The sequence below is a fragment of the Saccopteryx leptura genome, chromosome 1 (assembly GCF_036850995.1).
Source record: "Saccopteryx leptura isolate mSacLep1 chromosome 1, mSacLep1_pri_phased_curated, whole genome shotgun sequence".
NCBI lineage: Eukaryota > Metazoa > Chordata > Mammalia > Chiroptera > Emballonuridae > Saccopteryx > Saccopteryx leptura.
In genome coordinates, this window is record NC_089503.1 from 367106686 (window position 1) to 367121100 (window position 14415).

The 14415-nt window shown below is 42.4% G+C and overlaps 1 protein-coding gene across 1 annotated transcript in view; it reads right to left on the reverse strand.

The window, feature by feature from the left end:
- LRRC1 (leucine rich repeat containing 1) overlaps positions 1–14415 on the reverse strand; it is a 137884-nt gene that overhangs the window by 28786 nt on the left and 94683 nt on the right. The window contains exons 5-7 of the mRNA XM_066359181.1: positions 2966–3022; positions 2636–2699; positions 2162–2236 (exon numbers count right to left, since the gene is read on the reverse strand). Of these exons, the coding sequence (XP_066215278.1) occupies positions 2162–2236; positions 2636–2699; positions 2966–3022 (196 nt within the window). The remainder of the gene's footprint in view (positions 1–2161; positions 2237–2635; positions 2700–2965; positions 3023–14415) is intronic.

The window sequence follows — 14415 nt, forward strand, 5'->3', positions numbered from 1 at the left end:
TTTATACAAGAGAAGCAAATGAGATGTTTAAATAACCATTTAAGCATGATCCTTAGTATTTTAATTTCTTTAGTTTAGGATGGGGCATTCTGTACATAATCATCTATGCACCTCTATACACACATATACTCTTCCCCCTAATGTCTAATAGCTGATATTTTATTACTTTCCTTAAAACTTCCTGATATTCCCCCTCACCCATCCTTTGACTCCTAAAGTAACTAGAATTCTCTCAAACCAAATTTCTCATATTTTTCTAGAGAAATCTAAGTATTAATCAAGCCATTACCCACAACAACTGCTGCTCTGTCCTTTATTTTCCTCAACGACAGCCAACACTTCAGAAATAGACTCAAATTAGTTCCTACTCCCATTAGTTGTAAGTGATGTCATGGGAATTCTGGGGCTATCACGAAGTTACTCTTTCCTCTGGTACTTCTTTCTCCTGCCAAGACTTCCAGGCACTTGATATAGCACCACCTCAAGTGCACACCTCCCCCACCTGGTGCTCACTCCCTCCAGAGAGCACGACCCCTCGCACCTGGTCCTCACTCCTCGCTCCCCCCAGAGTGCGTGGTCCCTCCCACCTGGTCCTCACTCCACCCAGAGTGCACAGCCTTTCCCACCTGGTCCTCACTCCTCCCACCTGGTCCTCACTCCTCACTCCTCCCAGAGTGCACAGCCCCTCCCACCTGGTCCTCACTCCTCCCAGAGTGCATGGCCCCTCCCACCTGGTTCTCACTCCTCCCAGAGTGCACGGCCCCCCTCACCTAGTCCTCACTCCTCACTCTACCCAGAGTGCACGGCCCCTCCCACCTGGTTCTCACTCCTCACTCCACCCAGAGTGCACGGCCCCTCCCACCTGGTCCTCACTCCTCACTCCACCCAGAGTGCACAGCCCCTCCCACCTAGTCCTCACTCCTCACTCCTCCCAGAGTGCACGGCCCCTCCCACCTGGTTCTCACTCCTCCCAGAGTGCACAGCCCCTCCCACCTGGTCCTCACTCCTCACTCTACCCAGAGTGCATGGCCCCCCTCATCTGGTACTTAATGCCGAGCAGAGACAGCACTGGAATCACTTTAAAATACAAGCATCTAGACTATAGTGAACTATATACTGACTTTAAAGACTGACTGTACTGTCCACAAAAGAATAAAATTCAGTAATTGTTGGAAGGGAAAAAAATAAGAGGGAAATGCCCATTTCTTGCGATTTGCTTGTTTGCTTGCTTAGGTTTCTCTCTTCACGAAGCAGAAGGCAGGCCTGCTCACTGGGCAGCACAAGACAACTATGTATTCAGAAGTCTAAACAAGACTTCATCTGTGATATAGTTCTCACACTTGCTAACAGTAGAAAAAACCTGAACACCATGACATTCCAGGTAAACTACAAACAATACTTTAAAAAATTATGAAATGAATACTTCTAATAGTGCTTGTATATCAACTACAACAGGGCAAAATGTGGTCAAAATTATGCCAACAATAACCTGGCTGGAGGTTCAGTGCATAGCGCATCGGCCTGGTGTATGGATATCCCAGGTTTGATTCCTTTTCAGGGCACACATGAGAAGCAACCATCTGCTTCTCTCCCCCTCCCTCTTCCCTGCCCACAGCCAGTGGTTCAATTGGATTGATCATGGGCCTGGGTGCTGAGGATAGCTCAGTTGGTCCTGGCTCAGGCATTAAAAATAGCTCGGTACTTGAGCACTGGCCCAAGATGGGTTGCTGGGTGGATCCCAGCAGGGGTGCATTTGAGAATCTGCCCCACGATCTCCCCTCCCCTCACCTATAAATAAAAATTATGTCAAAAGGCCCATCACAAAAAGTGGCAGAAACACAGACCACCAGAATCAGGGGTCCTGGTAATTGACAAGTTTGCTGGGCTTTAAGTCTGCCACATGGGTAGCAGGGATTAAGACTTCACAAACTAAAGGACTTATTTACTATCTTTAGAAATAGTGGGTTGAGGTTTTCAGTTTTTCTATCGCAATACAGCATGACGAATGCTCAATATATTTTTCCAAATGTGCTTTTCGACCAAAGTGTTTGGTTTTCAAGATCCCTTTTATATAAAACCTCATGTAGAAGCCAGGAACACGAGGGTAGTAGTGGCTTTTGTTGTACATTTTGGGGTGAGAAAATATGAAATTACCATTTACCTGAGGTAATTCAGAGAGTTGATTTCCATCCAACCAGAGATCCTTTAGATGTAAGAGAGCTCCGATTGATTCTGGCTAAAACAAAAAATAATAATGTTATGGTAACAAAAATCCAACCTCTAGTCTTCCATTAACAAAGAAAGAAAGAACCCTATTTCAACAGTTAATGACTGGGTTCCCCAGAGGATGTTTCTTGGTATTGCTCCAACATCAAGCCCCCCTTCCCAAAGCACACCCAACACTCTCCAAGAATGCCGGCCCTTTCCACTTGTGCGCTCCTCTCTCGTCCTGACACTCCACACCCCCGAGTCACAAGTCTTTAACCGTGGAAACTGCAGCAGGCTTTTCAATGATGCCAAGCTATACATATGGAAATACTGGTTTATAAACATCCTAACAGATCTCCCTCAAAACCATTTGTGTTCATAACTAAGGAAGAAGTTCAATTCAAATCACTCTTCAATATGGACTTACCAAATTATATATTTCATTGTTTCCTAAATCAAGTTCTTCAAGTCTCCGCAGCTGGGTAAGAGATCTATTTAAAAAAAGAGAGAGGGAGTTCTTAGAGAATACTTAGAAATGCTAAGCAGTGTCATAGTTCTCATTTAAAACTACTTTCCCAAAATTAAGACTCATTTGGATTTTATTAATACTGCATAGGAAGGACCATTAAGAGAAGGCTGGCATCTCCCAAACTTTCCATAAGACTGGAATCTCTTTTTGACAAAATAGTACTTTTTTTTAATGCTTGAAGAAATTCATTCAGTACAAAACTCCCTCTTATTTTCCCCAGAGACTCACTCAGGAAGATACGTAAGAAGATTCTCTCTCAGTTCCAGTGAAGCCAGGTTATAAAGACTAGAAATGAACAGAAGAACAAAGGATAAGGAACATTCCTGAGATTCCTCCTACCCCCTCCCATACACACACCCCACAAGCAGCGACTCTTAGTAAGACCTGTACTCACTTCCCAGGGGAAACTGTCCCCATCACCCCACCACCATCCCCGTTCAAAATAACATCATTTCCACCTCCCAAGTTTTGATTTTAAAAGAAAAGGAGTAGTATCATCATGCTACGGTACCTTCTTCAAATACCTTACACATCTGATATGTGAAAAGAACTCACTAGTAGTCACTTAAAGAACCTCTCCCAGGACCAAGACAGAAGCAGCATGTGCGCTAGACTTCAGAACATAAAAAATGTGCCATTACCATGAAAACAGTAACGCATTTCATCTCTTGGAGCTCAGAGTTCTACTTCCAAACGTCAGTGAGAGACGACCACTCTTTGACAGTAGCGAGCATTTCAGTCTAGAGAGCCCAAGTGCTCTATTTAGGATCACAGAGCAAGCAAGCAGCAGAGCTCTATGGAAATCGCTGCTACTTAAATGCATTAGGGATAACGTAATAATGCACCTCACATCGCGCCTGCAACACAGGCCTAACTCAATAAATGGAGTTATGATAATGTTGCTTTCATTTCTATTAAACGCCAGAATGGCACTCTTTTCAGCAGGTTCTCCTGCCTCTTGGGTGTAATCCATGTCAACTAGAAGCACGTGAAAGGAGACAGGTGTTCTCCCCAGACATGGGTCATCTGGGTGGCCAATCTGCATCATCAGAAACCTCAACATCCCAGTGATGTCAGCACTGGCCCAGCATATGGATTCAGAAGATGACTGGTTTGTCTGTTACTCCAACAGGTAATGTACTAAGCTCTGTACCAACTGAAAACTCAAGTCTTTTTTGCTAATATCACTATGGTAACATCCAGATTTGGAGAATTTTTATGAGTGAGCTCATAGAACACAGAAGTCAGACATTATCCCAACACTAATCTGCTTTAATCCCCTTCTCCTTCCAATATACGAGGCAGAATCATGGCACTAAGGAAGCTGGTTTCATAACATTGGAAAATGTAAATTTGGACTTGCATGAACACTGTATTTACATCCTTAAAGCCTAGTCACTTGAAAATGTATTTTAGTTATACAATGACATGCACAAATTCTGTATCTCCTTATCCAATTTTGGAACACTGAATATAGTTTTCAAAATTAAAGCAAATGTAAACAAATAAAACTCTTTAGAAGGTAGTATTCTTGAAAAATGAAAATCCCTGATAATTAGTCATTGTGAATTTAAACATTCTGCTAATAGACTGCAACCAGGTAGGAAGTTGGAACTGTCTAGTTCTCTGGGCCAAGTGTTTACTTAAAAGAAACAGTAATAGGAGAGAGGTTAGGACCTCACCCAGTTTCTACTCCCAAAGGAAATCAGTAGATAAGGATGAGAAGTAAGGATTTAAAAATCATTATAAAAGTAAAGATTTCAATTTTCCAGTTTTAAATTTTCATGTAACCCCTAGCCAATTTTATTGAGGAAGTGGTAATCATTTGGCTATTTTCACATTTATAGTTTTAAAATCCCTGCTAGAACTGTGATTTTATCTATTCATTATGCTCACACCTATTTTGATACACTAAAGACATCCAAAAAGACAAGGAGGGACAAGTCCTTCTTTACTTCAAAACCTTGACCCTTTGGCAGCATCAAACGCATGTGACAAAGCAATCGGACAGGCCGTGATGCTGGGCGTGCTGAGCGCAGGACCGTGGCAGCCTCTGCGGAGACACCCGCCCTACCTGTGGCAGGAGGTGCCCAGCAGGGCTCCTTCTACCTGTCATCTCTTAATTAGCAACAACCCAGCACTGGCATACACAATTAGGAATGTGGGGCTCTGTGTGAGGGCCACTAGCAAGGGGCCCAGGCACAGTTCCCATCTGGCTGAAGCCAGAACTGCCAGCCTCCTGCTTTACTTCCTTGAGGCAACTTGGGGCACCCCACTCCCCGAAACTCTCTCTCTCTCTCTCCTTTTATTTTTTAAGTGAGAGGAGGGGAGATAGTGAGACAGAGCATGCATGTAGCTGGCCACCGACCAGGGCTGGGACTCTCTTTATAATTTAAAATTTAAAAACACTTGCCTATTTTGGGTGACTATGTCTTACTTTCTTAATCACAGCAAGAACACTAGGATTTCTGTTGGTTTATATCATTTCAAAAATACAATACACATTTTTAAATTATCTTTAAATTTTGTCTTGAAGGCAAAAGGCATAGGCCACGGTTACTAAAAGCAAATAATGCTTGAGCAAAAATACTGCAAAAAAATGCCAAGACTTGTGGACATATGCAACTTAATAATAACGTCATGTTAGATTAAATGCACAGTTCCCACTCCTATCATGTTAACATCCAAATATAACATCCTTTCAAGTAAAAAGGGTCTGACTTGCCCCTGGCCAGGACGCTCAGTGGGTAGTGCGTTGGCTCAGCGTGCGGATGTCCAGGGTTCAATCCTGGTCAGGGTACACATGAGAAGAGACCATCTACTTCTCTTCCCCACCGTCCCCTTCTCTCTCTTCCCTTCCCACAACCAGTGACTCTACTGGTCTAAGCATCAGCCCTGGGCACTGAGGATAGCTCAGCTGATTCAAGCATCGGCCCCAGACAGGGTTGCTGGGTGGATTCCAGCTGGGGCACATGTGGGAGGTTATCTCCCCTCCCCTCACTTAAAAAGGGGGGGGGGGTCTGACTACAAAAGCTCTGTTTCTATTACTTTAGATAGTAGGGACAAGGTGAACGTACAGCTGTTACAACAGGACTCACTAAGGACTCTGCATTTTTAATCACTATTCTCGCAGTCTCTTTCTTGAGTTGTTAAGTCAACTCTGTAAACTGGTGATGCACTAATATGTATGTAAAACAAAGTATCCAGCAACACATTTTCCTCCCATCTTTGTTCCCCGTCTATCTGGTTTCCCTTCTCATGGGAAAACACCCTTTTTTGTTGGTTACTTCTGCATTCACCTAAGAGTTTACTTTTATGCAAAGACAAGCAGGTATAAATATATAGAGTCATATCCTCCTCCTTTTCATGTGAAAGGTAGCATCCTATACATATCTGACACTTTGCTTTCCTCACGTACCAGAGTTCTGTCTCGCTTCTCATCTGTACAGACTGGTTTTCTTCTTTTACAATTGAATAATACCTCACTGTCTATACCTGCCTTGATTTTTTTTTAAACACTCCCCTATTGACAGCTATTTTACCCTTCAATTTTAATTTCTGGCATATTCAATTTCTATGCAACACTGTTGGAATGACCTCATCCTCCTCCCACAGAAAGACATGCTTTACTACTCTCCCTGTCACCCCCACCTTTTCTGCCACCAACCAGGGTGCCAACAAAACCGAACAAGCTTCCGAGGACAGCGGTGTGCCGACCCCTCCCTCTCAGCACACACATGCCTCATGGTTTACACCACTCATGAGAGCAGGGACACAAGTGATGCTCTTCTGTAAGTCAGAATGTAGGCCAGCGGTATTTTTAAAATTCTATTTTGGGGACTGGTGAGTGGTTACTTTAAAGAATTTACATCTGTTCTCCACTATATTTTAAAAAACTCTTTTAATCCACTTGGATTATTTTTTTCCATTTTGGTGGCCAAAAGCACTAGGTGAAAAATAAGTTAAGGTAGCCCAAGCAAACAATTAGCAGTATACTATAAAGCTATTAAAACATAAACTCTATAAAATGTATGGCAATGATATTTGGGGGAAATAATACTGATGGGGATAGAGGGACTTGCTTATACATTCATTGTATTTCTGCTTTTTAAATACGAAACTAGTATTTAAGAAATCTCTGGTTACATCTTTCTTATGGTAGCTTAGCTCCAGATATTTTTCTAAATATTTTTATTTTGAAACAATACATATTTTATAGAAACTCCCAGGACTCACAACAGAGCATTAAATATGATAACAGTTTTCAAAGAGAAGATGCATTCCTCTTAGGCAGGATACACTAACACAATACCCGTAAGCAGCTAGCGCAAGGCCTCAGTAGCAAGGGCCTCGTGTGGCGCACTGAGTTCAAGTCTGCTGGAATTAGGGTCACCACCCCCAAGGGCAGCGATCACAAAGATCACAAAGTCAAACCCACACTTCTTTTTTTTTTTTTTGTATTTTTCTGAAGTTGGAAATGGGGAGGCAGTCCGACCAGGATCCACCCAGCACACCCACCAGGGGGCGATGCTCTGCCCATCTGGGGCATCGCTCTGTTGCAACCATAGCCATTCTAGCGCCTGAGGCAGAGGCCATGGAGCCATCCTCAGCACCCAGGCCAACTTTGCTCCAATGGAGCCTTGGCTGCGGGAGGGGAAGAGAGAGACAGAGAGGAAGGAGAGGAGGAGGGGTGGAGAAGCAGATGGGCGCTTCTCCTGTGTGCCCTGGCCGGGAATCGAACCCGGGACTTCTGCATGCCAGGCTGACGCTCTACCACTGAGCCAACCGGCCAGGGCCCAAACCCACACCTCTACTTGCATATCTGCCAGAGGACCCAGGGCTAACCACTGGCTCTACTTCTATTAGCAAACTGTCACAACTACATGTTTATTGATAACAACCATTTAGTGACTGAAATCATGTTTTGGGTACTGTGCCAATCTGTCACATATATTTCTTGTCCTTTTAAAATGCTTTATAAAGAAGTTTTTTCAATAAACAGAGTAGAGATGTTTAGATACATTCAGGCAAATTCACTTTTTTGTTGTTATTATTGAGGGTATTAGTATCTTCTAGGTCAGGGTAAGGAACCTCACGCAGACATTACTCAAAGTACAGACAAAGCCGCATGCCCCCTGACTACAGCAGAGGCTTTCAGGTCCTCAAAACTCCCCATGACTTTCCAGGGGGTTTCTGTATCCTCCCAGCCTTCACTCCCACTCCACACCCCCTGAATGTTTCAGAGGCTCTGGCTGTGTACCTGCCTGACCACCGGGTGTGAGTAACTGAGACAAAATGTCCTCAGCACACAACTCATAGGGCAACGTTACAGAGTGTTTCCGGTAATAAAATCTAGGTCAGTTTCCCAGTGACAGCATCATCCTTTGGCAGTAACAGGCTTCAAGTTTGCTTAAGGTCCATCCTTTTCTTTTACTCATTGAGCTATATTTCACATAGCATAGAATTCACCTTTTTAATGTGCGCACGTCAATGGTTCTTAGCGTACTCACAAGGTTGTACAAACATCACCACTACCTAATTCCAGAAAATTTTCATCACCCCAAAAGAAACTTCATGCCTATCAGAAGTTATTCCCTGTACTCTCCCTTCATTCCTCCCCAGGCGCTGCCAACCACTGATCTAATTTGTGTCCATTGATTTGCCTGGGCTGGGCATTTGATATAACAGAACCACACACTATGTGGCCTTTTCTATCTGGCTTCTTTTTACTAAACATGGCTTCAAGATTCATCAGTGTTGTAGCATGTATCAGTACCTCGTTACTTTCCGTGGCTGAATAACATTCCACTATATGGATACACCATGCCACACTTTATCAGTTAACCAACTGATAAAAATTGAGTTGTTTTCACCTTTTGGGTATTATTAATCATGTTACTATAAACATGTGTGCACAAGTTTTTGTGTAGACATGTTTTCAATTATCTTGGGTATATATAACTAAGTGTGAAAAGGCTGGGTCATATGATAGATATGTACAACTTTGTGAAGACCTGCTCCCTCAAATGAGGTACTACATCATTTTACATTCCCGCCAACAATATTCAAGGGTTCCAATTTATCCTCATTCTCACCAACATTTGCTATTGTTCACCTTTCTGATAACAGTCATCTACTAGGTGCAAAATGGTATATCACTGTGGTTTTGATGCTTATTAGAAATGACTTGCAAATATTTTCTCCCACCTGTAGACTGTCTTTTCGCTTTCTTGATAACGTCCTTTGATGCATAAGTCTTTAATTTTGATCAAGTCCAATTATCCATTTTTCTTTGCTAGTGTGGGCTTTGGTGTCATGTCTAAGAAACCAGGGCCTAATCCAATGTCACCAAGATACACCCTATGTTTTCTTGTGAGAGTTTTAGCTCTTACATTTAGGTCTTTGCTCCATTTAAAATTATTTTTTATGTGTAGTGTGAACTAGGAGTGTTACTTCATTTTTTTGCATGTGGATGGATATTCCATTGTCCCAACAGCATTTGTTGAAAAGATTATTTTTCCTCACTGAATTGAATTGTTTTTAGCACTCTTGTTAAAAATAAGTTAACCATAAATGCAAGGGTTTGCTTCTGAATTCCAGGTCTGTCCCACTGATCCGTCTATCCTTATGCCAGTACCACACAACCTTGATTATGGTATCTCTGTAGTTACTTTTGAAATCTGAATATGTGAGTCCTCCAACTTTGCTGTTCTTCCTTAAGATTGCTTTGGCTATTCTGGGCCTCTTATATTTCCATATGGATTTTAAGATAGCACTCATAAATTCCTTCAAAAAAGCCAGGTAGGATTTTAATGGGACTGAGTTAACTCTGTAGATCAATTTGGGGAGTACTGCTACCTTAACAATATGAAGTCTTCCAATCCACAAACAAAAGCTGTCTTTTCAATTATTTAGCTCTTTAATTTTTTTTTTAAAATGTCTTATAGTTTGCAGTATATGTGTCACACATTTCTTCTGTTAAATTCATTCCTTAGTATTTTATTATTCTTGGTACTTTAAATAGCACTGATTTTTATATATTAATGTTGTATACTATAATTTTGCTGAATTCATTTATTAGCTCTAATAGTTTTGGTAGATTCCTTAGCATTTTCTATATACAAGATAATGTATCTCTGTAGATAAACTCATTTTTAAAAAGTAAAACAAAACAAAATAATTGCAGTGTGTGATTTATTTGAGTAGAAATTGATACACCTGATCTCAAGAAAAATATTTTCAGTATTAAAATGTTCTTTTGGGGCCCTGGCTGGTTGGCTCAGCGGTAGAGCGTCGGCCCGGCATGCAGGAGTCCCGGGTTCAATTCCCGGCCAGGGCACACAGGAGAGGCGCCCATTTGCTTCTCCACTTCTCCCCCTCTCCTTCCTCTCTGTCTCTCTCTTCCCCTCCCGCAGCGAGGCTCCATTGGAGCAAAGATGGCCCGGGCGCTGGGGATGGCTCTGTGGCCTCTGTCTCAGGCGCTAGAATGGCTCTGGACACAACAGAGCAACGCCCCAGAGGGGCAAAGCATCGCCCCCTGGTGGGCGTGCCAGGTGGATCCCGGTCGGGCGCTTGCGGGAGTCTGTCTCCCCGTTTCCAGCTTTGGAAAAATGAAAAAAAAAAAAAGTTCTTTTGGAGGGCAAATTCATTCAAACGTTGTATCAACATTTGAAAACTTCTTGAAACAAAATTATCCTTCCTGGCTGTAAGTTAAATCTTCCAAGTGATAGCCCAGTAAAAAGTCATTGTTCACTAGTCACTGTTTCCAAGAGGCATGCCTGAAAAACCCATTTTACTCAATTTTCCTACAACTTATCCAAGACTTGGAATTCGATTCTCTAAGACCCTACTGAATGCTTCCCTCCTCCCCCAGTTCTGCCTGACCATGCTAACTGGCATCCTCAGTGATCCCTATCTCTATCCCTATCTCTATCCCTATCTCTAGCTCTATCTCTATCTCTATCCCTATATCTATCTTTACCTCTCTATATATCTAAAATCATTTACTTAATTTCAGCCCAACTTTTTCTAAAAGAGATTTAAATAGGTCTTTAAAAAGCGCAAATATGCAAAAAGTTTCACAAACCGGAAACTGTGGGACACGGGAGGGAGAAGAAATGAATGTGCTTGCTGAGAGGCAACACGCAGCCAAGGAAGTGCAGTTTCTTCACAGAAGAGCGAAGTTTAAGTCCCAGCTCTACCACCCACCAGCCACTACCCCTGGGTCGATCACCGGTCCTCCTTCCACAGACACGCTCATGAAGCCGAGGGGGTTAATGCTAACCTATGAGCACAGTTGTTGTGAGGAGAGAGTACGTGCGCCTCACAGAGCACCTGCCCCGCTGGGAACGCCAGCCACACCTCTCCCCCTAATTCCCTTCTACCCTTCGCCATGTGGTGATACAACTGCCGTTACTGATCCCAGAAGTCAGCATTGAGCTTTCTGCAGCAAAAGCAGAGGAGGAAGTGTGATAAGAATCAGAACTGTTATTAAAAGGAAAAAGCTTACCAGTTCTTCTGGTGAGGATTTTTTCCCCCTAAAAATACTGTATTTCCCCATGTATAAGACGCACCATTTTTGGGAAAAATTTGGGGTCTAAAAACTGGGTGCGTCTTAAACAGTGGTTGTAGACTTTTTTTTACTTGCATTTCCCGCTTTTTTGCGCTCGTTTTTGTGCTCATTGTTGAAGACAGTGATTCCTCATCAAACACAGATGAGGACAAGCTAATGGATGGGAGTTTTGACAGTGATGAGGAGTTGTATAAATTTTATGATGAATAAAACGTAAGTTCAATAACTTTATGTAATACATTTTTTTTTCAAACTTTGTGCCCCAAAATTAAGGTGCATCTTATACATGGGGAATATGGCACATATTTTTAAAATCCTTCCCTGATAGCTCTTTTATTAGGGAAATTAAGCAATACTAATAGATAGTAACTATTCTCCATTAGAAGGTTTTAGAGCAAATGAAAGCAGGCTTCGTCCAGGGTTGTTTCTTTATGTCAACTTTTCACACAAACTGAGTGTACAGCATTAACAGAAAACAAGGGGCTAGTACACAGCTTCCAGACTTCACTGGATTGCCTCTGATGGCAGGCTAAGGGCGGCAGGGTGTAGGAGGTTACACCGTGTGCCTTGTCACACCTGTTTGTGCAACACACCAGAGCAACGCCAGGTTCAGTACCAACACAGAGTTTAACAACAAGACCCCATTGCTGCAGGGTACAGGATGATCCAGGAGCACACACTAATTGCCTGCACACAAACACTGAACACCTAGACTTCGGTGTTGTTCGGTACAAAGGGCTAACGTGCTTATTGTGTGCGAAGTAAAGGGTACGGTCAGGGACCCTGCGAATTTGGAATCTACTTCACCTCTTCCAATCACTGGAGAAGGCTTGACGAAAGACGGAATTTTCAATCATTAAGTAAGGAAAAAGCTGAGTCCGTTTGGAAAGAGAAGGCAGGTACAATTTTTTAAAGTTTACTTTCTTGAAAGACTCTGAAGCTTTCTGCAGCGCTCAGCGGGATCCATGTCACAATAAAAGCCCCACAAAGCACGTTCCTACAAGAAACAAGTACTGTCAAGTGTCTAAACAGTGGTCTCCAAACTTAACTTGAAAAATATTTGCAGCAGACTAATTTAAAGCAAATATTCTATGCAACACCAATACAAAAAAAAAATTGTAGCTAATAATAGAGCTGTGCTTACGTAAACAGGAATCAGCAGGGACCACCCACCAGAGCTCTGGTTCTTACTCTCCACAATGCCCTGCAGGGACTTCAATGGAATCCCTGGGGCCCAACAAGGCAGAGTTTGAGAACCACTCTTTGGAAGCTTAACTGACTCCCAAACATTTTATTCTAGAATGGCAGTCCCTATACATTTAAATGTATGCTTTCATAAACTTTTTATTTAATTTATAAAATTTTATTGTATATATTATAAAAATATATAAACAAAAAAATTTCAAGAGAATAAAATAAAAAGATATTTTAAAATATTTTATTAACAATACAAAAATCACGCCTGACAAGTTGTGGTGCAGTGGATAGAGTGTGGACTGGGATACTGAGGTCCCAGGTTCAAAATCACAAGGTTGCTGGCTTGAGTGCGGTTTGCCAACTTGGGTGTGGGATCATAGATATGATCCCCTAGTCACTGGCTTGAACCCGAAGGTCAATGGCTCAGCTTGAGCCCACCCCCCACACCTAGTCAAGGCACACTTGACAAGCAATCAATGAACAACTAAAGTGTCGCAACTACGAATTGATGCTTCACATCTCTCTCCCTTACTCTTTCTCTCTCTCTCTCTCTCTCTCTCACACACACACACACACACAAAGAAAAAGAAATACAAGATACTGTATTATGTATTCAACTTTTTGTTTTACATTTAGGGACAAAACAATTGTAAATTGTTTGACACTTGGTTTAATGGCTGTAACAGGTGAGGGACTTCACAAGTTACACTGATCCAAAAAAACTGCACCATCAGCTGCACTTATTAAAATTAAATTTTTAAAATTTTCTTCTGACTATGAAAAAGTCTCTTGAAATTCAGTTGATAAATTACCATCTTCCCTAATGGCAACTACTTGTTTATCAATACTAATGAGAAGGTGTTGCATTTTTTGTATTTTTAACAAAAGGGTTTTAAAAAAAAATCCACTCAAGGTGAGTTAGTTTCCCACTCGATATTAAATATCACCTTTGCTTTGAAGGACTGAGTAAGATGTTTATGCGCCATCACAGGAAAGGCAAAGTTGGGACATCTTATCCTAGTAAAAGAAAAACGTGCGATCGTGTGTAAGGTAGCCAGCATACCTCTGTGTCGTTCAAGAGATTTTCATGATCATTCTTGTGTCATTATAAAGTATTAAAAAGATTCCCCTATTTGAAAGACTTGCTTTACTGAAGTCCGCACAGGAAGGGTTAGCCGTCACGTGGCCGCGTAGTACAGGACGAGAACACGTGCTGGGCCGCGGAGTGAGAGCAGAGCACCGCCCTCACACAACGTGCCGGTAGAGACAGCACTCTCAAGGCTTGTCCAACGCCACGGGAACCCTAGCGCCGGACGATCAAGCTCACATTAGATAGCACTACATTCCTGTCAAGGGTGTATCTTTACAAGCTGTGTTTTCAGCAACTGCTATGATAAAAGGCAGGGTCCAGGTGAAAAATCGATGCAGAAAAGGAAACAAGGTGTAGTCTGAGAAAGTGAGCAGGGCCCAACTGGTACCCAACCTCCTAGAGTAAAGAAGTGGGGGCAGGTAAGAATGAAATAAAAATATTCTTTCAGTTTGTATGTATTACTTTTCAAACAGCTACCAGATTGTTAGGACAAAAATACTTATCAAGTGGTTTGGACCTAAGTACTTAACACTTGGAACTACTAGGTATTGCTCGTGGCAGTAAGTCTTACTAAGTAAGAAAAGGTTAATGAGTCCCAAAGGGCCCTGGGAACCAACTGTCCCACGGTGCTGGCAGGTGCAGCAATGGAAAAACACAGGCCTGGGACCAGCAGAGCCATACTCCAGTTCCAACTCTGCCACCAGAACACTCTTCAGATTAAAAGACTGTGGGCCAAACACACCATGGGACAGATGCTGGCAGATGCCTCAGCGTCCAGGGGCTGCGAGTCTGCCTGTCCCACACAGAGGTGTGGCTCTC